The sequence below is a fragment of the Muntiacus reevesi genome, chromosome 18, assembly GCF_963930625.1.
Source record: "Muntiacus reevesi chromosome 18, mMunRee1.1, whole genome shotgun sequence".
Taxonomy (NCBI): domain Eukaryota; kingdom Metazoa; phylum Chordata; class Mammalia; order Artiodactyla; family Cervidae; genus Muntiacus; species Muntiacus reevesi.
In genome coordinates, this window is record NC_089266.1 from 7132037 (window position 1) to 7159030 (window position 26994).

The window sequence follows — 26994 nt, forward strand, 5'->3', positions numbered from 1 at the left end:
TGGGTACATGAGACATACACAATCTACACTCCTCATCTGAGATGGAAACACAGACACACATCTTTATGATGTAGGGCCAAGGTCTTTTCTCTGAGTGTGGGTTTGCTGATCAGGTTTCCTGACTTGTCTATTTAGCTAATTTTTATTTCTTTGAGGCAGAATAAGGGGACTTCCCTGGTGGCCCAGTGGTTAACAATCCACCCTGCAATGCTGGGGACTCAGGGTCGATCCCTGGTCAGGGAACTGAGACCCCACACTGCCTCAGAGCAACTAAGGCCACACGTCACAACTTCTGAGTCTGTGCACCACAACTAGAGTCCATGGACGGCAATGAAAGATCCCGCTTGACTCAACTAAGACCCGACATGGTCAAACAAATAATATTGTTTTAAAGTAAAAAAAAGCTTTCTAAAAAAAAAGGCATCTGCAAAGAAACCTGATTGTGAAATCCTTCTGCATTTTTAGGAACTGCTTACAGCTGTCTTGTCCACATCTATTTTTGACAGAAATGCCATCTGAATAATTCTAAAGTGGTCAAGTAGTATTTACAGAAAGACTTTCCCTCTCCGCTTGTTCTGAGGTCCAACATAGTGCTTCAGAGCTCAGACGGTGCAGCTGAGAGGAACAGCTGGGTCCAACCCTCAGAGCAGTAACTTCTTAGCTGTGTGACCTTGGGTAAGTTACTTAACCTCTCCCTGCCTGTTCCCCGGTTGTCAAACTGGGGTTTCAGCTATTACCACTGCTGCGTTTCCATGTAATCGTAACTGAAATTATGTAACTATTAGCAACTACAGCTGCCACAAGACAGGTTGGGGAACAAACAGCTGACTCTTAATAAGCATCCGACTAGGCTGATGGAGTGGAAGCCCGAGGGTGTGCTTAGACCCCGGCGGCCAAGGGCATTAGTCAGAGTGTTTTACGGAAGGAAATACGAGGCAGCAGGTGAGCCCGAGTCAGTGAGGCCAGGAAAGCTAAGAAGGACTTCACGGAACTCGCCCACCATCTCCTGAGTCCCGGCTGTACGTGAGAATCACCTGGCGAGTTTTACCAAGCACAGGCTTCTAACACGCCTGGAGGAGGGGCCTGGGCACAGGCCTTCAGAAATGCTCCCACACGACTCGAACAGGCCCTAGAACATAACCCCTGGGAGGACAGAGCCTGCCTGTCTTGCTCACGATTGGACACAAGGTGCCTAGCGCAGTTCCTGGCCACCATGGACACTTGACTCCTGTCTTTTAAGGAGGGAATGGCGGCCACCAGTTTTCACGCACCAGGGCACAGGCCCCACTCCTGCTTCCTGGCCACTCCATCACACCAGGGGTGGGAACCCGCAAGAAACAGTTGAGGCCAGGCCTGAGCGGCAAAGATACCAAGGGAGAAGTCAGGCCTCCCAGGAAGCTGGGGCCTCGCTGATGATAAACACCCCCATGCTGGTTCCAGGAGGTGCCAGCAGGGAGCTGTGGTTAATGATCTACCCGGTGCCGTGGAAAGCAAGCAGCCATGGGTGGCGCCCCAGCCCTGGGGCCTCCTGAGCAGCTCCTTTCAGGGGACAGGTCATCTGGACCGAGGGGAAGGACACAGGTGAGGGGGACAGGTGGCCTGGGGCAAGGGCCCTGGAGCCATTCTCTCCCCCTGACTCCAATTCTGATTTGTCTCAGCCAGGACACCTCAACCCACACGCCCCGAGCAGCCCCCCAAAACAGCATTGCAAGAGGACAGAACGCAGCAGAGGGGTGAGTGTGAAAGGCGGAAGGGGAATGCGGTTGCTCGGCAACAGGCCCTAGCCCACCTTTGTCTGCTCAGGGCCAGCCATCGGGGTGACCCCTTTGCCTCCCAAAAGTTGCTTCTCTGAGTCAGGGCAGAGCTCTGGCCTCCTGGCAGTGTCTTCAGCTTGGCCCCCACAAAGCGTGGCTCTGAAGGATTCCCCTGACCCACCCTCTCTTAGGACAGAAGACCGAGAGCAGCAGACCCAGGTAATGGCACCTTCCTCCTCCGCCTTTACTCCCTTCAACTGGCTACTGGCTCGCAGCCTGCCCGTCTCAGCTGTGTTTCAAGACGATTAGTTAGTCCTGCTTTCACCTGCCTCTAAGGAAGCCGGCTGAGCTCCCAGCTTGAGTCTGTCCACTCCTTGGCTCCAGTGCAGACCTCTCAAAATGCTCCCCAGATGTTCGCAACTGAGGCAGGAAAACCGGAAAGGGTCTATATCAGTGCTTTTCACTTATTTTTTTGGCCATGTCACGTGGCGTGCAGACTCTTAACTCCCTGACCAGGGATCGAACCTGTGCCCCCTGCCCTGGGGTTAGGATTAGTGTCTTAACCACTGGGCCACCAGGGAAGTCCCTATAGCAGTGCTTTTCAGGTTCTGGCTGAGCAGGTCTCAGGGATGGGAGAGAAAGCCCCTGATCACAGCAGGGCTGCTGAGGAAAGGCCTGGGGAAAGCAGAGCACACCGGACCACCCACAGGACCACCTTCGCTTCTGCGGAGGAGGAAAGCCCATCTGTGGCCTGCCCGAGGCACCGAGCCCCATGACCCACTGTCCCTTCAATGCCCACTAACTGCAGAGGTGGCGGCTGTTCTGAGACGGTGCCAGAGAATGAAGTTAGGGGAGCAGGGAGAGGCACACGGGGAGGGCCATGGAGAAGCCCCGGCATTCAGGGCCTCTGTCCCTGCCTTTCCAGGTTCAAATGGACAGAATGCTGTCGAAATACTCCTGGAAGACGGAGTTCTGGCAGAACCCTTGGGACCAGGGGGGCCTGGCAGTGATCATCCTGTTCTTCACCACGGTCCTGTCTCTCGTCTTGTTTGCTATTATCTTTGGTTTCCTCCCCGTGAACAAAACGACCAACCAGGATGAAGAGTCGTGACCTGACTTTCTGAAGGCGAAGGGGGCCACTCTCAAAACACTATGCACTCTTTCTTCAAAGCCCTTTAACAGTCTGGAATTAAACATTTTTCATATAATTATCTGATAAATACCTGTCTTCCCCACTGGTTCAAGTACAAAAAGCAGGGGCTGGGTCTCCTTCTGTTCCCCATTGTACCCCCTTTTCTGGTGGCGCCTTGCCCAGGGTGAGTACCTGTCAATGTTTGCTGGTTGAACAAATGAATGAATGAACAAATGAGCAAAGGAATGGATAAACAGAGGCATGCCTGAACTGTTGGCTCTCTGAATCTCGAGACCCTGGGAGATGATGGAGCCCAGTATAATCTGGGCCTAAACCAAAGCAGTTCTTCCTATCTCAGGGTGCAGAGGCCTCTAGGCCAGAGGTTACTTTCAACCTAATTACTATTCCTTTTTACACTCAAAGGTAAATTAGGCCACGTCATCAGTCATCAAACGCATCTCATGGTCACGCTCAGAGAAAGTAGCTGCACATCGAGCAGACAGGAAGCCGGCTGGATGCCCCACACTGGCCTCCTTCCTATGACCCGCTTGTCTTTTTCTCTTGGTCCCAGAGACGCTCAGGTATCCCCCACAGAGCCCCCCAGCCCCCACGCACCCCACCCACAATGCAGCCTCTGTGGACACGTCCCCACCTCTGCCGACGCCGCCATGCTGGCCTGTCCCTTGCTGCCAGGTGCCCTCCCTTTGCAAACAGCTGCTTCAATGTCAGCTTCAAACCAGGCTATTCTTAGAAAAGGGGCAAATGTCTGGTGGAGAAGGGGCTTTGCCTTTGTGCTATGTACCATTTGTGCAATAAAGAAACATTCTCTTTCATTCAAAGAGCAATTTCAAATCCAGCCACACTGGCCATGTTGCCTTCATCCCAGGGCCTGGAAGTCCTGGCATCAGACACCCTCACGTGCCACAAGAGAGACAGAAGAGATAAGGCAGCTTACAGGGCAACAGGAAGCCTCCCAATGCCCAGCCCCTGACACATTGAGGCCCCAGCTCCTTGAACTGAGACAGAAGGCAGAGGCCCCTGGGAGGACCTGTCCTCTTGTGTGGTGAGCTGCTGCAGCCTAGAGGTGGCAGAGCTAAGCCTCCGGACAGCCTCGCAGAGCCTCAAACTCATCCCCAACAAGAACCCAGCCAGGGCGCTTTCCAGTACAGGGGACTCTGATACCCAGCAAGGACATAGAGCCCTTTCAGGACAAGCGCTTCACTCAAGAAGCCGAAGGAGGCCTAATTTAGCAGTTCATAGTATGAAAGCCTACAAAGGGCTCTGGTCACAGGGGCTGTGGGCAGGGGTCCTGACCACCTCTGCTGGGCGTGGTCTTGTGAGGCCAAATGAGAGATGGCCGCTTGGAAAAGGAGACAGCTTCAACCCAGGAGCCACCAACTCATCAGTGAAGAGGAGGGGGTGAGAGTCAGAACACACGGCCCAAGTAAGAGCCTCTCTGGTCTCCAGAGGAAACCGTCAAACCTCTGCTGGACACGAGGACCATGCACTTAATCAGCTCCGTGCTTCGAGAACCTAGTACAGCAAAAACCAAGATGGCATGTGTGTATGAAAACGTGCACGTCCCTGACAATTGGAAGACTGGGGATTAGCATCTGCCCAGCTGTGAGCTTCGTGACCATGACCTCTCTGGTCCACTCAAAGTCTGAAGCCATCAGTTCCGCATCTACCTTACAGGTTGTCCAATGAGATCTAACTAATGAGAGTAGAGGAATCAAAGAGCTTTTTGACCCAAGGGCTATACAAATGCTAGGGCTCCTAGCCTGTCTCGAATGCTCCTGGACGTCCCTCACATAGTGTGCCCACAGCTGCTCGTGCCCGGGGCCCGCCCTGAGCAGCTATCAGGCTCTTTCATAGCCCCCTCCAGCAGCAGATGTGGATCAAACGGATACGTGGTTTCCAAAGTGGGCAGGCTGCTATTACGTTAGAAACATTGATGTCTCTCCAAGCACATTACCACCCCCTCTGCCCCCTAAGAGATAAGCTGAGCCACATGTTTCTGTTTGGGTCTGGGACGAGACTGACTACCCTACAAGTGAAGCCAGTGGTCCAGCTCCATGGCACATGACAACTACAACGCCAGTGGCGCAGAATGGGTTACATCTCTTGGAATGGAGTCATTCATGGGGCCAGCTACTCCGGAAGTGGGTAGAGTGGGATGGGTGGGTGACCGCCCAAAATACACAATGAATCCTCACAGGGCCAGAGTTTCTGGGGCCTTCCACAGAAAAGTGGGCGGGTACCACCTTCCATGCTCCCTGACAGGACACATCCCACACGATGGCCCTCAGCAGGCAGGGGTCCCTTGGTGGCCCAGGAGCTGCCCTACATGAGCTGGTTAACGTGTGGTACCGGGGGAGGGAAAGATCTCATCAACACTTGGCTCCACACACGAGATAACGTCACTCACCCTGATTCTTCGCAGAAAGCCACCAGGGCATCAAAGGCCAAGACTGCAGCTTTATCAGATGCTTTGTTCCCTCTCTTTTCCTGGAGACAAGAAACAACTATTCAGCAAAAGTCTTACATAGTTGGACTACCGTATAGCCCAACAAATGATGAGAGAAAAAAACAGCAAAGGACACTAATAAAGCCATTCACGAAACAGTCTCCACACCTGACCATGCATCACCTGAGCAGCTTTTGGAAAACAGAAATTCCCCAAAGTTCCAGCTCCAGTCAGGGCAGGTCCCAGGTCACTTTTTTAAAGCAATTTCAGGTGACTTAGTTCCAGAAATAGGCTATCTCGCTTAAAGGGTACCTATATATATGTAAGTACGTATGTACTCTTTTTGTTTTTTTGGTATGTGGGATCTTAATTCCTAGATAAGGGATCAAACCTCACCCCTTGCAGTGGAAGCTACAGGGTCTTAACCACTGGACCAGAGTCTTAACCACCGGACCACCAGGGAATTCCCTACCTGTATTTTAAAATTTTAATAGATATTGCTAGATTGCTTCCCTCTGCAAAAGACTGTAACACTGTATTTTTCTCTTGGCAAAGAGTAGACACTCTTTCCTACACGTGCCCATAGCAACAGGGTTTGAGCTCTTTTACACGTGTGTCAGATTTTAGTTTAATTTGCACCTCCTTGATTACTACCAGATTTGAACATCTTTGGATATATCATTTGATGAGTTTTTCTGGGAATTTTTATTTCATATCCTTTATTTTTTTCTTGTCAGTTGGGGAAAGCTCTCTATTTATTGCCCACTTTAACCTTGGTTTACCTTTTATGTTAAATATCTTTCAGGTCTATTACTTATCTATTGCCTCTCTTGATGGTATCTTCACCACACAGAATTTTTCCACAGATTCAGGATTTATGGAAACTTTAGATTATTTATGTACCCAAATATTTGTTTTTTTGAAAAGACAGCTTTCTGGATTTTTAATTTACATTACAAAAGTATCTTCACCGGATCTCCAGCCCCAGGTGACATGCTGGACTAATCTTAATCCTTTTTCTTTGGGCCACACAGTTTTCAGGATCTTAATTCCTTGATCAGATATTGAACCTGGGGCCACGGCAGAGTCCTAAGCATTGGACCATCAAGGCAGGATTGATCCTGACTATATAAAATAACACACACACACAACAGACTGTACGAAGATAAAGTAAGTATAAAGAAAAAAGTCTAACCTTGTTACAAGCTATCTACCAACAATGCCCCATTCACCCCATTGTACTTTTGAGCCTCAGGAGCACCCCTCCGGATTATAGAAGCCCCATCTGGGTTCCAAAATACGCTGTGTGAAATCGTGGCGCGGTGGGTTCGGACAGGAAGGGCTCCTACTGTCCAGGACTCACCTGGAGTTTTGCAACTTCCTTCCTGATCAGGAAGCTGACTTGGTCCCGGTCGCTCCTGGAGTAGTAGAGGCGGCACCAGGAAGGCTTTCCATCTCTGCCTGCCCGGCCAGACTCCTGGTAGTACCCAGCCATAGACTTGGCAATATTCCAGTGGGCAACAAACCTGGGATCCAGGGGACAACCACCATGAGATGTGGGGGGAAAGCCGAGGGGAGGAAAAACTCTGGGATGGCTGAGCGGGGCCCTTCACGGGTACCAGGAGTGGGGAGGCTGGCAGGGAGATGGGACCCCAGAGTAACAAGGCTAGGACACCTGCAGTCTGCCAGCAGGCCTCCCTGCCGTGGAGCAGCCCACAGAAAAAGTGGTGGATTTAAATAAGGTTAGGACACTTCCAAGCTGAATAAGTCCTCTACAACATCTTTGAAGAACAAAAAAGGTAACCTTTACCAAGTACTTACTATGAGCCAGTGTACGTGTTTATCTTGTTTAATCATTACAGTCATCACATGGGCTAGCCTCATTTCATAGACAGTAAACTTGGGATTCAGAAAGGTAAACTGGTACTAGGGGATGGTAGAGCTAGGACTTGAGTCTAGGGGTGTCTGATTCCAAAGTTGTTCCCTAACAAGACACAGCTGACCCAGGATTCAAGCCCTGACTCCAAAGTCCATGTTCTCTCAAGCGTAGTTCATGGTCTAATTCCTACCCTGACCAAGGCAGGGTCACTGTGAGGCTTAATGAGACCAAACGTGCAAAAGTGCTCTGTAACTCACACAAGGCATTACTGTTGGTATTAATCAGAGCAAAGGACTTGGGGCTGTAGCCCAAAATGTCTCCAGAAGGTCAAGAGGTAAAAGATGCCCCAACAGTGGCCAGTGTGGGGCTAGGAGGCTGGGACGCACCCATCTCTGCTGGACTGTCCAGTAAGCAGCGAGAAGGGGAGACAGTAACAAGATCTCTGCCTTTGCCTTTCCATAGGGAGTGGTTTTAAGATACTTCATTGCACTCTCTCACAGGCTCCAGTTGCTAAGATGGGAGTGAGCAGGACTTCGTTAAAGGGTGAGCCTGAGGGGCGGCAGTGCTGCTCTGCCACCAGGGGGCAGACCACACAAGAATCATCAGCATCTGGACTATGACTTCCGATGCTGTCCTGGGGCCTCCATTCCCCACTCCTCCCACCCCCACCCGGCCCCTGGACCTAGAAGGACACACAGTCCTGGTCCTCCAGGCAGAGCACCAGGAGGCCCGCCCCACCCCGAGCCAGGGCCCGAATAGCAGAGTCAGACAAGAACCAGAGCTCACCTGACATTAGCTTTGTCCACTCCCATCCCAAAACTAATGGTCGCCACAATTACAGGGACCTTCTCCTCCATCCACTCGTTCTGCACCAGTGTTCTTTCAGGAGCCTTCAGCCCTAGAAAAGAGAAGGTGAGGAAGGGAACTCGCATCTCTCGTGGGTTTCCCCTGGGGCCTACCTGCACATACACTGTGAATCCATCACCTACCAGGTGTATGACCTCGGGTCAGGCACTTAAGCCACTGAGCCTGAGCCAGTAACATAAAGACCCTGGCCTGTGTGTGGCAAAGGTTCTCTCATAAATGTGAGAGCCAGGATTCAAACCAAGTCCAGGGACTTCCCTGGTGGTGCAGTGGCTAAGATTCCGTGCTTCCAATGCAGGGGGCCTGAGTTCAATCCTGGTCAGGGAGCTAGATCCCACATGCCACAACTAAGAGTTCGCATGCCACAAGGAAGTACCATGACTAACACCCAGTGCAGCCAAATAAATATTACAAAAAACAACCCCCAAACACCCACGTCCTTATTGGCCTCCAGAGTTGTGCTCTTGCCACAGCACCAATTCCTGGACTAAAAAACTCATCACCTGCTGCAGGGTGGGCACAGGGTGACGACAAGAGTTCAGGAGATCCTTTAGATCTCATTCATGTCTAGGCACCTTTTTGTGGATTTAAGTGAATCATTTTAGCTCTGCCTGGGTATCTGGAACTAGATGATGGACCATCTGATCATCCAGGATTCTTCCAGAATAAGAGATGGGCCAAGAGGCTTCTGAGAGGGAGGAGAGCCAGAGCCCAGGTGCCCCTTACCTGCGTGGTACGCCTTGGCGCTCACGCCCCTGTAGCTGAGTTCTATGGCCAGCTGTTCACAGGCCTCCCTGGTTCTGCAGTAGACGATGCCACAGCCGGACACCTGAATGTGGAGACACAGGGAGAAAACAAGCATTGGGAAAACAAAACACTCAGCCCATCGTACTGCGGCCGCTTCAAAAGTGGCTCCTCTCAGCCTCGCGATCTCCTCTGAGGCAGACCACCTCGCACAGCCCTGCCACTTTCTAACAAGGCAGGACCAAACTGGCTCAAAACCCAACCTTTCCAACCTCTCTGCCTCCTCCCCTCAAGTCCCGGATAGGTCTGCAAAGGAGGAAGAGTCCAGGACACAGGAACCCCAGTAAGTGAAACAATGCCAGCAAACCAAAACTCTTGTGTTCGAGTTTTAAGAAGCTACAGCTGGGGCTTCCACCGCAAACAACACAGGTTCGATCCCTGCTCAGGGAACTAAGATCCTACATGCCACACAGTGCAGCCCCTCAAAAAAAGTAGCTACAGCTAGTCCTGGCTAAGAAAGCTGGAAAAAAACAAAGTTTTTAGAAACGAGAATCTATCTTTATGCTGCGGCTAGCACCCCACTGGCCCTTCGACCCTGACTTCAGTGCCCTCACCCCTTTATCAGCCTTCTGCCCAAGAGCCTTAAGGCAGAAGTCCCTCAGGTTCCCGTAAGGATCAGGAAGCAGTTCCTTGAACTGCACGTCATAGAAGAGGTTGGCCCGGAAGCAGGGAGTCTTGAAGGCAGCAACTGGCTGCTTCAGGTGCAGGGCAGCAAACACATCCTCTCGGACCTGTGGGGTGGCTGTGGCGGTCAGAGCCACGCACGGGGCGTGTGCCAGGCGGGAGCGCAGGGCTCCCAGACGCAAGTAGTCAGGGCGGAAGTCGTGCCCCCACTGGGAAACACAATGAGCTTCATCCACCACCAGGTAGGAGAGCAGGTGGCGGGACACCAGGGAGTTCAGGGTGGGCTGGAAGGAGGTGGAGGCCGCCATCTCCGGTGTGATGTACAGAAGCTTCGTCTGGGGCTTTTCCTGCTCTAGGTCAGAGAGCAGCTCCTTCCTCTCCTGCACCGAGAGCTTCGAGTTCAGGGAACTCACTCGGACCTTCAGAGCCAGCAAGTGGTCCACCTGATCCTAAAGGCAGAAGGGGGATAGGCCCAGAGCAAACAGTAAGTGGCCCTCAGGACTCGTAAATGTCACTGTGACTCCCTGAGGGTGTTTCACAGGCATAAATTATCCTCCTCCTACCCTCTAATGTGTCTTCTCTTTGCATAAAAGAGGTACAGACGAGGAAGCCATGGAAATGAGGAGCTAGACAGGCACGGCTTTAATCCAAGCTCAATTACCACAAGCTCTTCAGCTGGTCCTTGAACTTTCAACTTTCTCATTTTCTTTCTCTTTACTATAAAAACAGTAAAACTAAATAGTAGGATTGCTGCAAGAATTAAATGAACTTTTATACCTCAAAGGTAAGTTAACACCCCTCAGGCACTTAGCACAGAGCCTGAGACTAGGGCACACTCGTGAAGCATGGTCATTGCTGTTCTCTGCCTTGCCTGCTCTCTTTCTCCTTTTCTTCATGGCGGATGGCTCTTACCCACACAGCCACACTTCCTCATTTCTGATTCTACCAGCCCATCTGCAGGCTTTAAATATAGCCAGAAGTACAGTTAACAACATCCCAACAAGTTTCTCATCTGTTTTTCTGTCTCACAGCTGTGTGCCCACCAGAAGCAAGCAGAACATACCAGGGATTCCCCCATATCAATTTACCTCTCTACCCATCTGCATCTCTAGAACATCAACAGCGCACATGTATATATATGAGAATGTATATGTACATACAAATACAGTTCCATGTTCCCCCAGACAAAAAGTTACAAAGGAAGGTAAGAACCTCAGGCCATCAAAACAGAGAGGACTCAATCATAACCCACCAGAGTGATATGCACTTGTGGAGAACCCCACATTTAGGCAATTCAGAAACCTAATACAGAGGGACAAAAACAAATCAAAGGAAAGCAAGAGGCAAAAGACCAATGAAAGGAGAAGCAAAATTTCCAGCTACTAAAAAAAAAGTCCCCTAAACTTTCTGGGCTGCCATCTTCATTCACCTGAGCCTCACCTGAATCAAAGCAATGAGAGGAGAGACCACGATGGTGATGCCTTTAGCCAACAGAGCAGGGAGCTGATAGCAGAGGGACTTTCCTGCCCCTGTGGGCATGCACACAAAGACATCCTTATCACCTGCAAAAAGACAAGAGAACAACATCTCAATGCTCCTGCCTTTTATATATTCCTCTCATCAAGGCTGTTGAAAATTAAAGGATAATGTAAGAAAAACCCCTAGCAGAGTGTCTGGCCCATGGAAGGGTCTCAATATAATTGCAATTCTCTTTTCCCTAGGAAAAGAGGGGTGATCCAGGGAGATTCAGCAATGCATGCCAATCATTTCCAGCAGTGGTATCAACTACAAGGGTAAGAAGTCGGAGTCTGCTGGGACACGGATGGTTGAACTGAGCTGAATCAGGATTCAACGAAAGCTGAATCCTTCTGGATGGGTGAGCATATCTGTGTAGACATGGATACAACATCACTTAGAGGGATTTTGTTTATAAATGTTACAGTGTCACTAACATTACACTCCTGCTCCCCTCTTGACAACCTCCACTGTCAACATGCTGCTGCTGCTGCTGCTGCTGCTGCTAAGTCGCTTCAGTCATGTCCGACTCTGTGCGACCCCACAGACGGCAGCCCACCAGGCTCCCCCATCCCTGGATTCTCCAAGCAAGAACACTGGAGTGGGGTGCCATTTCCTTTTCCAATGCATGAAAGTGAAAAGTGAAAGTGAAGACACTCAGTCGTGTCCAACTCTTAGCGATCCCATGGACCTCAGCCTACCAGGCTCCTCCATCCACGGGATTTTCCAGGCAAGAGTACTGGAGTGGGTTGCCACTGCCTTCTCCCTCTGTCAACTTAGCTCTGGTTTATAATGCTATTACTCCTCCCCTATTTGGGACCCAAGCCACTCAATCTTCAACAAGGAAATTACCTGAAAGATGACTGTCTTAAGACTATTCCTGCCAACTACCCCCCCTGCCACACACACACACACACACACACACACACACTGTTGTCTACACGAAACAAAAGAGAATGGAAATGTATAATGTGTTTTCAAAGACAACCTTAGCTCTGACTGTGAACTATCAGAACCAGAACAGTTGTATGGTTCTGCTGAGAAAACTACGTTTAGGGTGACACATCTACATCTCCAAAACCAAATATGGCCTGAGGGCAGGGAGGTAGGAAGGGTCAGAAGCAAAGTGCTCTGCAGCAGCGCAAATGTAAACACAGGTAGTTTGGCAATGTTACCTTTCACTACAGCCATGATTGCCCTCTCCTGCAAAGGCGTCTTAAAAGAGTCAAACCCAAAGACCTTCTTCAACGTGTTCCGGACTCGACGCTCAGGGTCAAAAGGAGAGGAAGGGTGGGTACTCATCTTTACCAACAGTGGCCAAAGGTTAAGGCAAAGGTGATGATCATAATGGTTGCAACTAGAAACCTCTTTCTACTTTTAAAAGACTGCTTATTTTTCTCTATGAGTATAAATTTGCTTTATTATACTCAAACAATGCACTATTTTCAAGTAATATAGCTCCAGGTGAAGAGCCTGGAGCAATACATTCTTGAGTAATTAACATCTCTATTTTTATGCTCAGTGAAAATAAAAACTTCTAACTATCCCCAGGCCACGGTACAGCGCAGAGCTAGATATCAGATCACGAGAAGAAACACAAATGTCTTAGGAACAGTTTGGAGAAGATGGAATTTTTTCCCTAAGATCCACCCTCTACTCCATAAGCACTGCCACTGACGACCATTCTTCCCCCCGGGACCTGACCCCTTCTTCCCACCACCCTCTCCCCCACCCCACGAAGGACAGCTCTCCCCGTTTCCTCTACTCAGCCCCAGATCCGCTCTTTTCTCCCTTCCCCAGCCAAAGCCTCCCTCTCTTAACCCCAAGATATCAGAGCCGGCCGTGGGCTCCAAGAAGCGAAGGCTCTTGTCGGGCCGCTGCTGCCCGCTGGCTGGCTCGGGAACTACTCGAAGACCCCCATACGCCTCAGGTAACTGAAAAGCCAAACTGCTGGGAAAGCAGTGTCAGGTAAATCCCACAGAAGCTTGTGTCCGTCGCGCAGTGATGACGTTCGCAAGCGTTAGCACGAGGGGTGGAGCCAGGCGTGGAAAGGGCCGTTTTGATTGGTTCTCGGTCTGGAAGGGGCGCGGGGTCTCCTGGGATCCGGAAGAAGTCGCCTTTCTGTGCGGAAGTCGGCTCTTTGGAGTCATAGAAGTGAGCCACGCCGGGGCTGTGGAAATAAGATGGCGGGGAAGAAGAATGTTCTGTCGTCTCTGGCAGTTTACGCGGAAGATTCAGAGCCCGAGTCTGACGGAGAGACTGGAGTTGAAACGGCGGGCAGCGCGGCTGGTGAGGCCCGAGAAGGGAACTGGAAAGGGAGAATCAGGTTACTGCTTCCCTAGCCGGCGGGAGGGAAAGAGATGGTCATTGTACCCCAAGTATCGGGCCCCGGAGCCCCAAAGGGCGCTCAGGGTCCTGGGCTAGACCGAACGTTATATGCTCTGTAGCACGAATGAACCGTCTCCTTCCGTTAATTAGATTATCCTTCCGTAATTTACTGAAAGTCTCCGTGCTGGGCATGGTGCTGGACAGAAGGATGGACAAAGGGGAGAGGATCCAAGGCTACTGAACCACTCCCTGTTTTCTCCGGGCTTGTTTGTGGGGAAGAGCGAACCTTTTAATTAATAATATGCCCTAGACATACTTTGGAGCTTTGTACCTCCGGTCTTCACCGCGGGAAAGGCTTAATTCAGTAGATCTGGGGAAGGACCTGAGCGTTTGTGATCCTTCCAAGGCTTCTTGGTGATTCCGTTACTTTGTGAGTTGTTTAAAGCCCATCAATGTTTTGTTGCCGTACTCACATTGAGAATGACAGTAGTAAGAAGTGGGAACAGACTTATATGGGAGTGAAGAGAGTCAGCAAGTTACCCAACATATTTGAGCCTTGGTTTCCTCATCGGGAAGTGATGGAGGGGCTTGGACTAAGTTAGCTTCTCAGTGAAAGTGGTCTTGGCCTGACTGGAAGTTCCCTGCTGGTTTCCCAGTAATTTGCATTGTTTGTTGTTTTTGTTTTAAACATTTTGTTGATTTTGTTTCTCAGGTAGATATGATTGGGAACCTCTCAAGGCACCCCTGTTTTAAGGTCCAGTTCCTAGGGGAGGACTCACAAAAATGAGGATGACAGAGTCGTCGTCTTCTATGAGAAGACTACTTCATTGGTGCCTGTTATACAAAGTAGACATAGGCAGATCAAAAGAGGGGCTTAAACAACGTGATGTAACAGTTCAGAGAAAAGAGTTGGCATAATAGGTGGATTGGAAGCATTAAGAATGAAATTTAATATTACTTGGCTTACTTTCCTGTTCTTTTAATGAATTCATACACTAAATTTTGTAGTCTTCCCCAAAACGGAATCTGGGCCAGTTGTCACTTACATGAGATTTAGGTTTTCCTTGTCTCTTCAGAGATAGTCCTGGCCCCTCAAATTACTCGAGTGTTTTTCTCCATTCTTTTCCCCAGTCATTCATCTTATTTTTCTCTTCTGTTTAAGAGGAGAAAGGCGGATTGGTATCTGACGCCTATGGAGAGGATGACTTTTCTCGCCTTGGGGTTGATGAAGATGGTTATGAAGAGGAGGAGGATGAGAACAGCAAACCGTCGGTAGGTAAATCTATTCCCAAATCCACAACTGCTCAAAGCATCATTTCATCTGTCAGAAACTTTCTGACCTGTACCAACAGTGTTCCATTCCCCCTCCCCCCTCCTTGTTTTGTGTGTTTAGTATCAGTTGAGAAAATTGGATTGGATATCCGTAGTTCTCTTTGAAAATCTAATTTTTTTTCACCCGAACCATTTTGTATTGAACCATTTTGTATTAACCTTTGTATTGAAACCTGGGGACAACAATAGTGGACAATTTTATTTTACCCAGATATCAATAACTGTTTTATGTTGATTTTCCCTGTTGAGGTAATTTATTCCATTTGAAACAGTGCATTCTTCCCAATTGATGTATCATTTATATCTGCAGTCAATTCTGTGTTATTTGTAATCTCAGTTGGGGCTCATTCAAATCTAAGACTGGGAAGGACAGTTATCTGTGATTTTATATTTATTAAATCCTTTCTTGATACTCTGCTTGGCACTTTTTATCAGAGTGTTCTTGATCATCAAATCTTGCTTAAAGTTTAGTATGTGCTGACTAGCAAAGAAAAGAGAACTTGCATCTTAATTTAACCAGAAAGACTTTAGATACACTGTCACCTAAAATTTTAAAGTTTGGAGAATTTAAGTCTAGGGAAAAACAAGGATTCAGACTGGTACTTAACACAGACATACAAACTTGTATCTCAATGTAAAATCTGACTGGTTAGCAACAGCTTTAATTAAAACACCTAATGAGTTGGTGATGGACAGGGAAGCCTGGCGTCTGCTGTCCATGGGGTTGCAAAGAGTCAGACATGACTGAGCGATTAAACCGAACTGAATGTTCTATATTTTATTTGTTTGAAAATGTTATGCATTGCTACATAAACGTTAGAGTTAAAATGCTTTACAAATTAAACAAAAATGCATTTTGTATATTCTGTTCTTTTGGAAGATATTTTTGTCCCTTGAGGTTTCCCCTCCCCCATTATTGCTGATAATTCAGAATTGACTAAAATTGTTTAGAAAAGCTTTGTAAGTTGTTTTATTTTCCTGACTCTTCTTAAGTGAGTATATACATACTGGCTTAACATGCAGTAACTATTTCCTTCAGCAAATTTGCATGATGTGTGTTTTTGAGGTGTTCCTCTGCAGTTACTTTGCATAGAATTTTCACCATATTTAAGCTTTATTTCACACTTTAGTAAAATCCTCACATCCAGTCCCAATATAGACATTCTAAAATGTGATTGTATTTAGCTGAGCTACATCTCTGATTATTTGGCCTGATGGATTTCATTTGCAGCAGATTGTCTTTAAAAGCTGTGGCTGTCTTGACACCTTGCAGAACAATTAAATCTCAAAACCATCAGGCTAATTGAAGTCTCTCAGGTGGTGGTTATTTTAACCTCTGGTGTGCTCTTTGATATGGGGAGGGGTGCATTTAGGGTGATTGAAAACAGCAGTTTCAAATGAAACTTTCCTCTGGATGTGAAATTACAGCTCCCGTGCATTGGGGTGTGCTCATAGTGGAACAGACACAGGAGACAGTTGCCTGACAGGGTAGCTGATCTTTGACCTTCATTGGGTTTCAGTGGAATGGTGGGCTAGCTTGTGTGAGGCCGGGGCACGCATTGGAAAATGTGTCCAAATGGTACTCCGTGTCAGGCAGGCCATTTGGATAAGGAACAAGGCTGACTAGAATGGGTTAGTTCTCCAAAAACTTGGATGGAGGCGGGGCCCCCTCAGCTGGGTCCCAGGACAGTCCTGACTTTCCCAGTTCACTTGCCCTGGTCATTTGATGCCTGCCTTCCTATTGTTCATGCTGATGTGCAGATGTTGCTGGGTTGATGCGCTCGGGTATAGCATTGGGGTGAGGGGTCATGGCACTCAGGGAGGCGAACGCTGTCATGGAGCTCTGAGTCTGATGTCTTTGTGTTCATGAAAGGCAAAGAAGGAAAAAAAGATTGCTGTACTTTGAAATCATGGGTATTTCACTGGCAGCGCCATGCCTGCTTTATCCTATGGGGCCTGAACTTTTCTCAAGCGTATTGCAGCCTTTCTCCGTTTTTGTGTGTGTGGTCTTTAATCTTAGGCATTTTCATTGATATAGACTATGACCTTGCTGGAGTAAGGACTTTGAGCGGCTGATGTTCTGTTTTTCTTACCCAGAACATCTCTTTTTCCCTTTCTCTTTCTCTAGAGTCTGGGTCATATGGTAGGGGAGGGATTCTTGGTGGGACGACCCAGGCTGGGTAAATTTGCTCCATACCCTAGTTATGCATGTGAGAACCTCAGGCCCACTCCTTTAAGCTTAATCCTCTAAATTCTTTGTCTTGTAGGAAGATGACGATTCAGAGACTGAAAAACCTGAGGCTGATGACCCAAAGGTATTTGGTGTTGGCTGTGGTGGGGTGGCTGGATATGAGCAAGGCATTTTTAACTCATGGCTCAGTTCATATGTCTGGTTCCAGGTCTGTCCCACTAACATACCGTGTAACCAGTATAATTTGGGGGGTGGGGGTGGGGATCAACCCTGCTTTAAGAGAACTGGAGACCACTCTGGACTGTCTTGAGGCAGCTTAATTTGCAGCCCCCTGCCTGTCCTCTAAATCCAGGTGGGCTTTGTGGGGTCTGTGCCCCTGCAGGTGGGTTAGGTGTAGGAATATTTTTAGAATCAGGAAACCACAGGGGCCACCTCATGCACTATGGGTTCTCTTTAGTTGTCCAGATGTGAAGAAGGGCCATAGAGGGTCAGACAAAATGAGACCTCTCCCAGCTATTGGGGATGTTGAGCCTGAGCCTTGTTTTTGCAGGCTAGTGGCCTTCCACTCTCCAGTAAACCATACAGAATGGTTTGTTTTGAAACAGCATGGTCATTTCTTCTTATTTTTCATCCCAGTAACAGCTGAGAATAATTCACACATCTGACCCGTTGTGATAAAGGTTAAGACACACACAGCCCACCCCCACCCCCCATGTTGGATAGCTTTGTGTACTATGTGCTGGGCATCAGCATAAATGTGCCTGGTAAAGAAGCATTCTTTGGGGGATAAATTCCCCCCAGCCTCCAAAGAAAAAGACTAATTCCATCACTCTGGCCTTGGGGAATAGCGACCAAGTTTTGTGTGTAAAAACTACTTTACAACCAGCTGAGGCCTTTAAGGTAACGTAGTGAAATTTAGAGAAACTATCCCCACTTACAATCTATCCCCAATTATAATCTAAAACAAGGGTATGTCCAAAAAGATAACATGAACTGTTCCAAATTTGAGCTGATTCTGTGATTGGCTAGAACTGTGTGCAACCATTGAAATAAAGCATGAAGAGCTGTGGATGATGCAGATAAGAAAACATTCTACCGAGAAAGTTCAGGCATCAGCATGAAGGAGAAAGGAAGAATGTCCCACAGACTGTAGATACCAGCTCCTTTCTGTACCTAGTGAGGAGCCCGGGCTTAACCCAGCGAAGCATTACCAGTAGGAGGGTAGACCGTCGGCCTGCATCAAGGACCACTGAGCTCTGCTTGGGCTCGCAGAAAGAAAATGGTCAGCAGTGTTAGTGCCCGTCTTCTGTCTTAGTGTTTGGGATATGTTGGCCTTGGAACCTGTGCCTAAAATAAGCCCAGGGGGTCGCCAAGTGTCAGGGCTTCAACTGTGGACCAAAAGGAGCATCTGTGGGACTTGGAGCCTCTCTGTCTAGAGCTGCCAGCATGAACCTGGAGCCTCCTGGCGAGGCTGGCTGGAGAGGAGGGCACATGCCCTTTAACTGGCTCCCCTTCTGGAATGCAGTGATACAAGCTGGAGATCCTCAGGGATGATGGCATGCCCGTGTAAGAGAGGAGAAACAGTCCCCCCACCCCACAAATAGGCAAAATCCGGTAGTTTACCAATGTCTTTTGTGTTCAGCCTCTCCTTTCTCAGTCCCACATGGAGGCTGACTGATGTGCTTGACTATTTCATTTGGTCGTTTGAATTTCCAGTCTGTGGAATGAAGAGTCCTTGTGGAACAATTTCTGTTCCTATTAGGGAGCCCTCAGAAATCAATACAAAACCCAGCTCTCAGAGTGACTCGACATAGTTTTTGTGGAGGGTGAGCGTCGGAATCAGACTGAGCTCCACCAGCTCAGACGTCCTTTGGTCCCCAGTGGCCAGCAGAGGCCCTCTGGGGGGAGGGCAGAAAGCCGAGTCCTCGTGGCATCTCCACGACTAGAAACACCCCCAGCATGAGTTTTGTGTGTTCCCTATGGTCAGTCCTGCCCCAGCTTCCCCTTCTGCCTAAGCTGGCATCACACTGTCTTCCACATCTTAGTCTCCGCCTCAAACCCCTCCTACCTCTCCCATTTCTGGAATTTTTCTGTCACATTTAAGTTTTATTTCAGTCAATATTTAACAATATTTTTGTTTTTCAAACCATTAACTTTGCATATTTCTGCCTTAAGTATGTGAAGTGTCTAGTGTTAGGATTTGTCACTGGAGAGGTCATTTATTTTGTTAGCAAATGAGTTGGTGTCATAACTCTCTTTCCCACTAGATGGCCCTCCTTCCTACGTTGGCTTTTTAAGATCCGCTTTTAATTTTTTACTATAGCACTTTTCAAAACAGTGTTTTTTAAATTGGAGGATACTTGCTTTACAGTGTTGTGTTGCTTTATGCTGTACGACAGTATGATTCAGCTATAAGTGTACATATATTCCCTCCCTCTTGAACCTCCCACCCACCCCCCAATTCGGTTTCTTCACACAGTCAAAAGCAAGAATCCCAAAGAACTTTTGTTCATTTTGGTTTTATCTTTTGATGTTTTAAATATTTGGTTTTTTTTTTTTAATTTAAAAATAACATACCTATTACATACTAACATAAATAACATTTTTGTGAGAAATTACCACCAAAAAAGTTAGAACAAAAAATGATATTGTTTTAGCATTTTACAAGTCTCCTTAATGTCTAATGTCTAGTTGAATAGGCAGCTATTAATAGGTTCTTATAGCTGCTTCTGTCTTCAGTCTGTTGCATTAGGTTGTTTTCGTTGAAGAATTTGAGGAAACTCTGGCTTGATGCAGGCAGATTATTGGAAAAAGAGTATTTTGGTAGCCCTGCAAGTCCTTATGGATGTTCTTTGACGCTTCATCAAAACTCAACAGATGGTAGTTTCCTAAAGGTTAGTTGCAACAGGAATATGAATCCTTATCAATGAACTGTTCGTTCTCTGCTTCGTTAAAATCCTTGGGTGTCTCCCACTATAAATGCCTCTTTTTCTCCTACTTGATATCACATCATCAGACACTGATGATTCGGACAGTGTTGGCTTACTGCATAATGTGGGTCCCCTAAATGTTGACACATTTTGTTCTATTCTACAATGTCCAAAAAAAATGCTTATTTGTTAACAACATTACTGATCTCATCAGACAAGCCAATAAATATCAGAAAGCAGTCGTGCTCACAGTGGGAAGTAGGTACTTTCTCAGATTCTAGTCTTTGCTTGAGAATTTGAATCTTATCGCCGGTAAATAACCATGAGAGACAGATTTAGTCTTTAAGAAAATGCCCGCCAGCTACATAAGTCTGAAAACTGTAGTTTGTCAGTTACTTTTTCAAGTGGAAATGATGTTCTGTGAAGAAAGCAGCTAGTTCAGCTTGTAACCCAGTCACACAAAATGTTGTTTAAAAAAAAAAAGGACTCAGAGAAGTCAAGGATCAAGGCCAATCATTTTTATGCTCCACCAAGGATATTGTTAAGTGAAATTGACTTTTTTTTTTAAACCAAGATTATAACTACTGCTAAATCTGGTGCAGCTGCCTCGATTTATTCTAAATGGCCAACAAGTTAACATTTTTACTTCTGTAAATGTAACAGTGAAAGTGAAGTCGCTCAGTCGTGTCCGACTCTTTGCGACCCTACAGACTGTAGCCTACCAGGCTCCTCCATCCAAGGGATTTTCCAGGCAAGAATACTGGAGTGGATTGCCATTTCCTTCTCCAGGAGATCTTCCTGGCCCAGGGATGGAACCTGGGTCTCCTGCATTGCAGGCAGACACTTTACTGCCTGAGCCACCAGGGAAGCCCTGTATCAGTGAAAAGGGCAAATCAGTGTCTTACTCAGTATCATACAGAGGACTTCTGACCCTGCAGACCTCCAGGGGTCCACAGATCAACTTTGAGAACCACTGTTTTTCAAAACCAAAAATCTTGGGCGGGTAATGTTAGTTAACTGCTGGCTGCGTTCATTGCCCTCTGCATGTCCGTTGACTGCTAGCCTCACGGGTGTCCTGAGCCACGTAGAGGGCAGCAGAGCGTCCCAAGGACGATAAACCCACATCTTCAAATCTGCCTCTTCTGTTTCATGAGGATTGACGAAATGTAACAGGCACTTAGCTTTCAGTAGTTAGTTGTGGTGACCAGCGCTCCCTCGGCTCGCTTCCCAGACCGGCCACACGTGTCACTGGGCCTGTTGTGAGATTTTGGAAGCTGCATTTTAAACCGGAGTGTGCTCTGAGGAGAGCAGAGGTGAGGGGACTTAAAATCACATCAGGTGGAGAACGTTAAGGAGCTGGGAGAGGGAAGACCAGGGGCATCGCTGGAAGTTTCAGGCTGCTGTTTGAAGGTCTAATGAGGGCAGGGCAGTGGCAGCCCTGTGTGGAACTCAAGGAACGCAGAGAATTGCAGGGAAGATGTTTGCCTTCATATAACAAAGTCAAGTGGGCCTTAGGAAGCATCACTACGAACAAAGCTAGTGCAGGTGATGGAATTCCAGTTGGACTATTTGAAATCCTAAAAGATGATGCTGTGAAAGTGCTGCACTCAATATGCCAGCAAATTTGGAAAACTCAGCAGTGGCCACAGGACTGGGAAAGGTCCGTTTGCATTCCAATCTCAAAGAAAGGCAATCACAAAGAATGCTCAAGCTACTGCACAATTGCACTCATCTCACACACTAGTAAAGTAATGCTCAAAATTCTCCAAGCCAGGCTTCAACAATATGTGACCCCTGAACTACCAGATGTTCAAACTGGATTTAGAAAAGGCAGAGGAACCAGAAATCAAATTGCCAACATCCATTGGATCATCGAAAAAGCAAGAGTTCCAGAAAAACATGTGTTTTATTGACTATGCCAAAGCCTTTGTGTGGATCATCACAAACTGTGGAAAATTCTGAAAGAGATGGGACTACCGGACCACGTGACCTGCCTTTTGAGAAATCTGTATGCAGGTCAGGAAGCAACAGTTAAAACTAGACATGGAACAACAGACTGGTTCCAAATAGGGAAAGGAGTACGTCAAGGCTGTGTATTGTCACCCTGCTTATTTAACTTACATGCAGAGTACATCATGAGAAATGCTGTACTGGATGAAGCACAAGCTGGAATGAAGATTGCCGGGAGAAATATCAATAACCTCAGATATGCAGATGACACCACTGTTATGGCAGAAAGCGAAAAAGAACTAAAGAGCCTCTTGATGAAAGTGAAAGAGAGAGGAGAGTGAAAAAGTTGGCTTCAAACTCAACATTCAGAAAACTAAGATCATGGCATCTGGCCCATTATTTCATGGCAAATAGATGGGGAAACAGTGACAGACTTTATTTTTGGGGGCCCCAAAATCACTGCAGATGGTGACTGTAGCCATGAAATTAACAGACGCTTGCTCCTTGGAAGAAAAGTCATGACCAACCTAGACAGCATGTTAAAAAGCAGAGACATTACTTTGCCGACAGAGGTTCATCTAGTCAAAGCTATGGTTTTTCCAGTAGTCATGTATGGATGTGAGAGTTGGACCATAAAGAAAGCTGAGCGCTGAAGAATTGATACTTTTGAACTGTGATGTTGGAGAAGACTCTTGAGAGTTCCTTGGACTGCAGGGAGATCCAACCAGTCAATCCTAAAGGAAATCAGTCCTGAATATTCATTGGAAGGGCTGATGCTGAAGCTGATGTGAAGAACTGACTCATTTGAAGACCCTGATGCTGGGAAAGATTGAAGGTGGGAGGAGAAGGGGACGACAAAGGATGAGATGGTTGGATGGCATCACCGACTCAGTGGACATTAGTTTGAGTAAACTCCGGGAGTTGGTGATGGACAGGGAGGCCTGGTGTGCTGCAGTCCATGGGATTGCAAAGAGTCGGACATGACTGAGCAACTGAACTGAACAAAGAACTGCCCGACTTCTCAGGCCAAACATGAGTCAAGCTGCTTCAGGAGGTAGTGAACTCTGTTTCTGGGCCTTATATGAAACCACTAGTCACCAGTGTCCTAAAAGAAATGTGAGGGTTGGAGTTGGAGTAAACCCCCAAGGTGCTTCTTTGGAAAGGACTTGGCATTGTGGATAAGCAAAGTTGTGTATTTTCCAACTTTATTATCTGTTGACTTTGAGGAGTACAAAAGTAGAATACAGAGACTGGAAACGGCCCTCATTTTTATCACGCTGATGTTTGGGTTACCTATGAGTGCAGAGCCCCATATTTGGGAGTTTGAGGAAGAAATGAGAACTCCAGGCCCCACCCCCACCCCCCCACCCCCCCCACCACATAGGGAGCCTGTGTTCCTGATCCATCAGCCCAGGGTGGCAGGGATCGGGCCCTGGGGTTGCTGAGTTGGCCCTAAACTAGAGAAAAGGAGCTTAGAGGAGGTGGCAGAGTGTCCCGCAGGAAGCAAGATGCCCAGGTGCTTCTGTTCCATCAGGTCTTGTTCTCGCCTCACCTCCTCAGTAAGCAGCCAGACTCAGGTGTTCCAGTCACTCAACAGAAGGTGGCACTGCTGTCCTAGACAGAGTCAGACCGGGCGGGGCAGCCCTCTGTCCGGCTCCTCACCACCGTGATGGGCCCCCGAAGCTCAAGTGCTTCCTCCATCTGTTTGCCCTTGGCCCACAAGCTTCCCTTTTCGCCACCCTCCTTTGTCCTTGTTTTACCTCGGTTGCCCTGGAACTTTCCCCCCTGTTTGTTTTTTTTCCCCCACTCCCACTGTTCTGTGGATAAAGGTATTTCCACTCGTCCACTGTCCCTGACACCCTTCCTCTGCAAACAAACACAGGCACTGAGAGCTGGCACGGGTGAGCTGGAGCAGCCTGTGGGCAACTCACTGGGAGGCCCAGCCTCCCACTGCGGGGCGAGGCGCGCTGGTCCAGGCTTTGACCCAGGGAAGGAATCCTCGAAGCCCAAGGAGCAAACATCTGTCAAAACAAAATAGTGTTTCTGGGTCAAGAAGGTGACATTGGGTGGGGAAAAAAATTGTTCCAGCATTTTTTAAAAGGCGTGAACAACCCCAGTTCAAAGAAAGCATTTCAATAATCCTTCAAACCCCAAAAGTAGTGCAAAAATGAGGAATTCACAACCCAGAGCCAGTCTAGTAGGTTTGGAGTCGGAAGACTGGGGTTGAGCGCTGGCGTGGCTTACCCCCAGTTGTGGGTCACCAGGCAAACTTCAACCACTCTGGGCACGTCTGAAGTCAGGGCTGTGATCCCAGGCAGCGATAGGGGAGAGCGTGTAGGGACGTGTCTTTTCTCAGCCTGAGATGGGGTTTTGAGCAGTGCTTGGCTGTCTGATTCTGTCCCCATCCTGGAGGTCAGAAGTTACTATAGTTTCTCAGTTCACAGCACCCTTGGTGTCACAGGAATTTTTCGCAGAACTCCTAGGCCAAAAGAAATAACCTAACAGTTGTTCAGTAAGTAATGTTCTCCAAACAATCAGCATCAGTGTCCTCATGATTTAGTATGTTACTGTTTGGCTGCTAACTCGTGACTGTAGACCACCAGGCTCCTCTGTCCATGGGATTCCCCAGGCAAAGATACTGGAGTGGGTTGCTGTTTCCGTCGCCAGGAAATCTTCCCAACCCAGGGATTGAACCTGCGTCTCCTGCACTGGCAGTCAGGTTCTTTACCACGGAGCCACCTGGGAAGCCCCACAATTTAGTATAGCCACGTGGAAAAAATAACCCATAAATTAGTGTGGTATCAGACAAGATGTCGAGTAATTGCTGTTTCCCTTGAAATTTGTAAATTTCATGGCCATTTCCTGGGGTGCCTTGATGGACACCACTGCATTGGTGGACATTCACAGAGTTTCAGAGCAGTGGGGCTTGGTGGAGGCCTGGCTCAGCGGGGTGAGTGGGCTTCCGCCTTCAGTGGCTGCATGTACACACCTGAACTCCCTCAAGAAGGACCAGCGTCCTGGTTGCCGAGTGTTATTTATTGACCCAGAACTGAGATGAAGGATTTGCCTGGGGCAGAACTGAGTCAGTAATCCGCACTCTTCCTGCCCTCTCCAGCCGCTTCTCCCCAACCCAGCATTATTAATGGTCTTTGAAAATGTCAGAATCAAAGGCCTGGAGACCGAAAGCAGCCCACAGAGCTTGTTTCCCTGGAGTTTGTTGTTGACACCCATTCTAGGAAGAACTTCAGGAGCCTGCCAGCATTCTCTTAGTGACCACGCAAGGGAAGAGGCGCCAGCTTCCGCAGGATCCGTGCAGAGCAAATGCTTTCCTCCCTGGGCTTTGGGTCTGTTGGCTGTACCTCCAGGGCTCTAGAATCAGAAAGGGAGATGCCAGACTTTTCACGAAGAAGCAGCATAGGGTTCTAGTCATCCTGAAGGATACTCCAGAGGCAGGTTGTGGGGGTGGCAGAGGAACCAGAGACCCTTTACAGCCAGCGGCGATTGGACCATTGTATGCCTTTGCTTGGTGAGCTTCTGGCGAAGCCTCCCTTGTGGATTGTTCTACTGAGAATTCTTTTTCAGGATGGGACAGCAAAGGTTACCTTGTTAGAGTTTAAATATGGACCTCTTAGAGGTCTTTGACATGGAAAGGGTCATATGGCACTTTTTCTGGTGGTTATCTTGTCAGGATTTTGTTTTTATTTTGTGCATATTTTGTTGTAAGACTATAATAATAGCAAGATTGAATATTTAATGAAAGAAAAAAATCACCTAATACCATGATCCTGACAGTGTTGCCAGTTTCATTCTTCCATCTTTTTAGGTTTGCCGGTGTAACAGGGTAACTATTTTGTATCCAGTTTTGTTCTCATTTGTATTATAAACATCTTCAGTATTACAGTAGTCTGGGTAATTCTATAATGTTGTTTTAGTCTGACTCTTTTATGACCCCATGACTGTAGTCCACCAGTCTCCTCTGTCCATGGGATTTCTCAGGCAAGAATACTGGAGTGGATTGCCATTTCCTTCTCCAGGAAATCTTCCCAACCCAGGGATCAAACCTGTGTCTTCTGCATTGGAAGGTGGATTTCTTACCTCAGAGCCACCTGGGAAACCTAATTATATAATATGGCATAAATGAAAAATTACAGTTGAGAATAACAGGGTGGGTTTTATATCTCAATAAAACTACTTTAGGAAAGATTGTTTTTATAATTTTCTAAATACCTTCAACAAATGGAGAATGATGAAGAAAAGGTTGAGATTCACCAACTTTTATTCTACTAGTAATGCCAGTCAGTAGCAACACATTTTTTCACACCAATTCCCTTAGTCCTCCTCATATGTTCAGCTAAGGTAAAATCCAGAAATGGCACATCAGAATAGCAAAATATGAAAGTATTTTTGTAGTTGTTGTTAACTAAAGTGTTGTATAGGCAATTTCTTTCCAATGAGAGTCCCTGATGGACAGGAAATGTGCGGTGCTCTTCACACAAGTCACAAGAAGTAATTCATTCTTTAAAATGTAAGTTCTCATTGGAAGTCCATGGGATTGTTCACCCAGTAAGGGAGGCTGGCTCAGTAGGATTCAGGATTTAGTAGCATTTCTTCTGTAAGCCCCCAGGAAATCTCTAGCTAAGGATGCGGTGGCAGCACCCAGTGTGTAGGTGAGTAAGTCCTCAGGACCTGCCCTTCCGTTCATGTAAGCTCAGACATTACTCACTGGGGCACCATGAATTCTTGAGCTGTTTCCCCTGATCACTGTAGTTAAAAGATAATAGATCTGGCCATCTTCTCCTTAAGTGGAGGGTGTAACACCTGCCTGCCTGTGACCTGCTGTGGAGTCATTCCTGGAGAGGAATTTCACCTCCTGGCTCTTTAATGTTGGGTGGCTCAGACAGTAAAGAATCTTGCCTGCAATGCAGGAGGAGACCCAAGTTCGATCCCTGGGTCAGGAAGATCCCCTGGAGAAGGGAATGGCTACCCACTCCAGTATTCTTGCCTGGAGAATCCCATGGACAGAGGAACCTGGCTGTCTCTAGTTCATGGGGTCACAAATAGTCGGACATAACTGAGCAACTAACACTTCCACTTTCTCCAGTGGTTGAACCAAGGGTCTCATAGAAATTGTGGCTATTCACAGCCTCCTGGTCTCAAGGGAGGAGGCAAGAAGTTGGGAAATGGTATTTCTAGGCTTTGCAGTCAGGCTGGAGTTTGAATTCCA

General features: G+C 47.7%; 3 protein-coding genes across 4 annotated transcripts in view; 2 read left to right on the plus strand and 1 right to left on the minus strand.

The window, feature by feature from the left end:
- The window catches only part of RECQL5 (RecQ like helicase 5), a 29124-nt gene extending 16431 nt beyond the window's left edge, over positions 1-12693 (minus strand). Inside the window, exons 1-7 of the mRNA XM_065909076.1 lie at positions 12215-12693; positions 10965-11086; positions 9455-9973; positions 8823-8925; positions 8019-8130; positions 6717-6879; positions 5315-5394 (exon numbers count right to left, since the gene is read on the minus strand). Coding sequence (XP_065765148.1) covers positions 5315-5394; positions 6717-6879; positions 8019-8130; positions 8823-8925; positions 9455-9973; positions 10965-11086; positions 12215-12341 — 1226 coding nt within the window. The 5' untranslated portion in view covers positions 12342-12693. The remainder of the gene's footprint in view (positions 1-5314; positions 5395-6716; positions 6880-8018; positions 8131-8822; positions 8926-9454; positions 9974-10964; positions 11087-12214) is intronic.
- On the plus strand, positions 1476-3595 carry SMIM6 (small integral membrane protein 6). The gene is made up of 3 exons (XM_065910746.1): positions 1476-1581; positions 1659-1733; positions 2680-3595. Exons 1-3 carry the CDS (start codon positions 1501-1503, stop codon positions 2863-2865), a joined length of 342 nt encoding a protein of 113 aa, XP_065766818.1. The 5' UTR covers positions 1476-1500; the 3' UTR covers positions 2866-3595.
- Positions 12694-13175: 482 nt separating the features above from the next.
- The window catches only part of SAP30BP (SAP30 binding protein), a 32318-nt gene continuing 18499 nt past the window's right edge, over positions 13176-26994 (plus strand). For both annotated transcript variants that reach the window (XM_065909903.1, XM_065909904.1), the window contains exons 1-3: positions 13176-13328; positions 14530-14639; positions 16967-17014. In XM_065909903.1, coding sequence (XP_065765975.1) covers positions 13223-13328; positions 14530-14639; positions 16967-17014 — 264 coding nt within the window. In that variant the 5' untranslated portion in view covers positions 13176-13222. The remainder of the gene's footprint in view (positions 13329-14529; positions 14640-16966; positions 17015-26994) is intronic.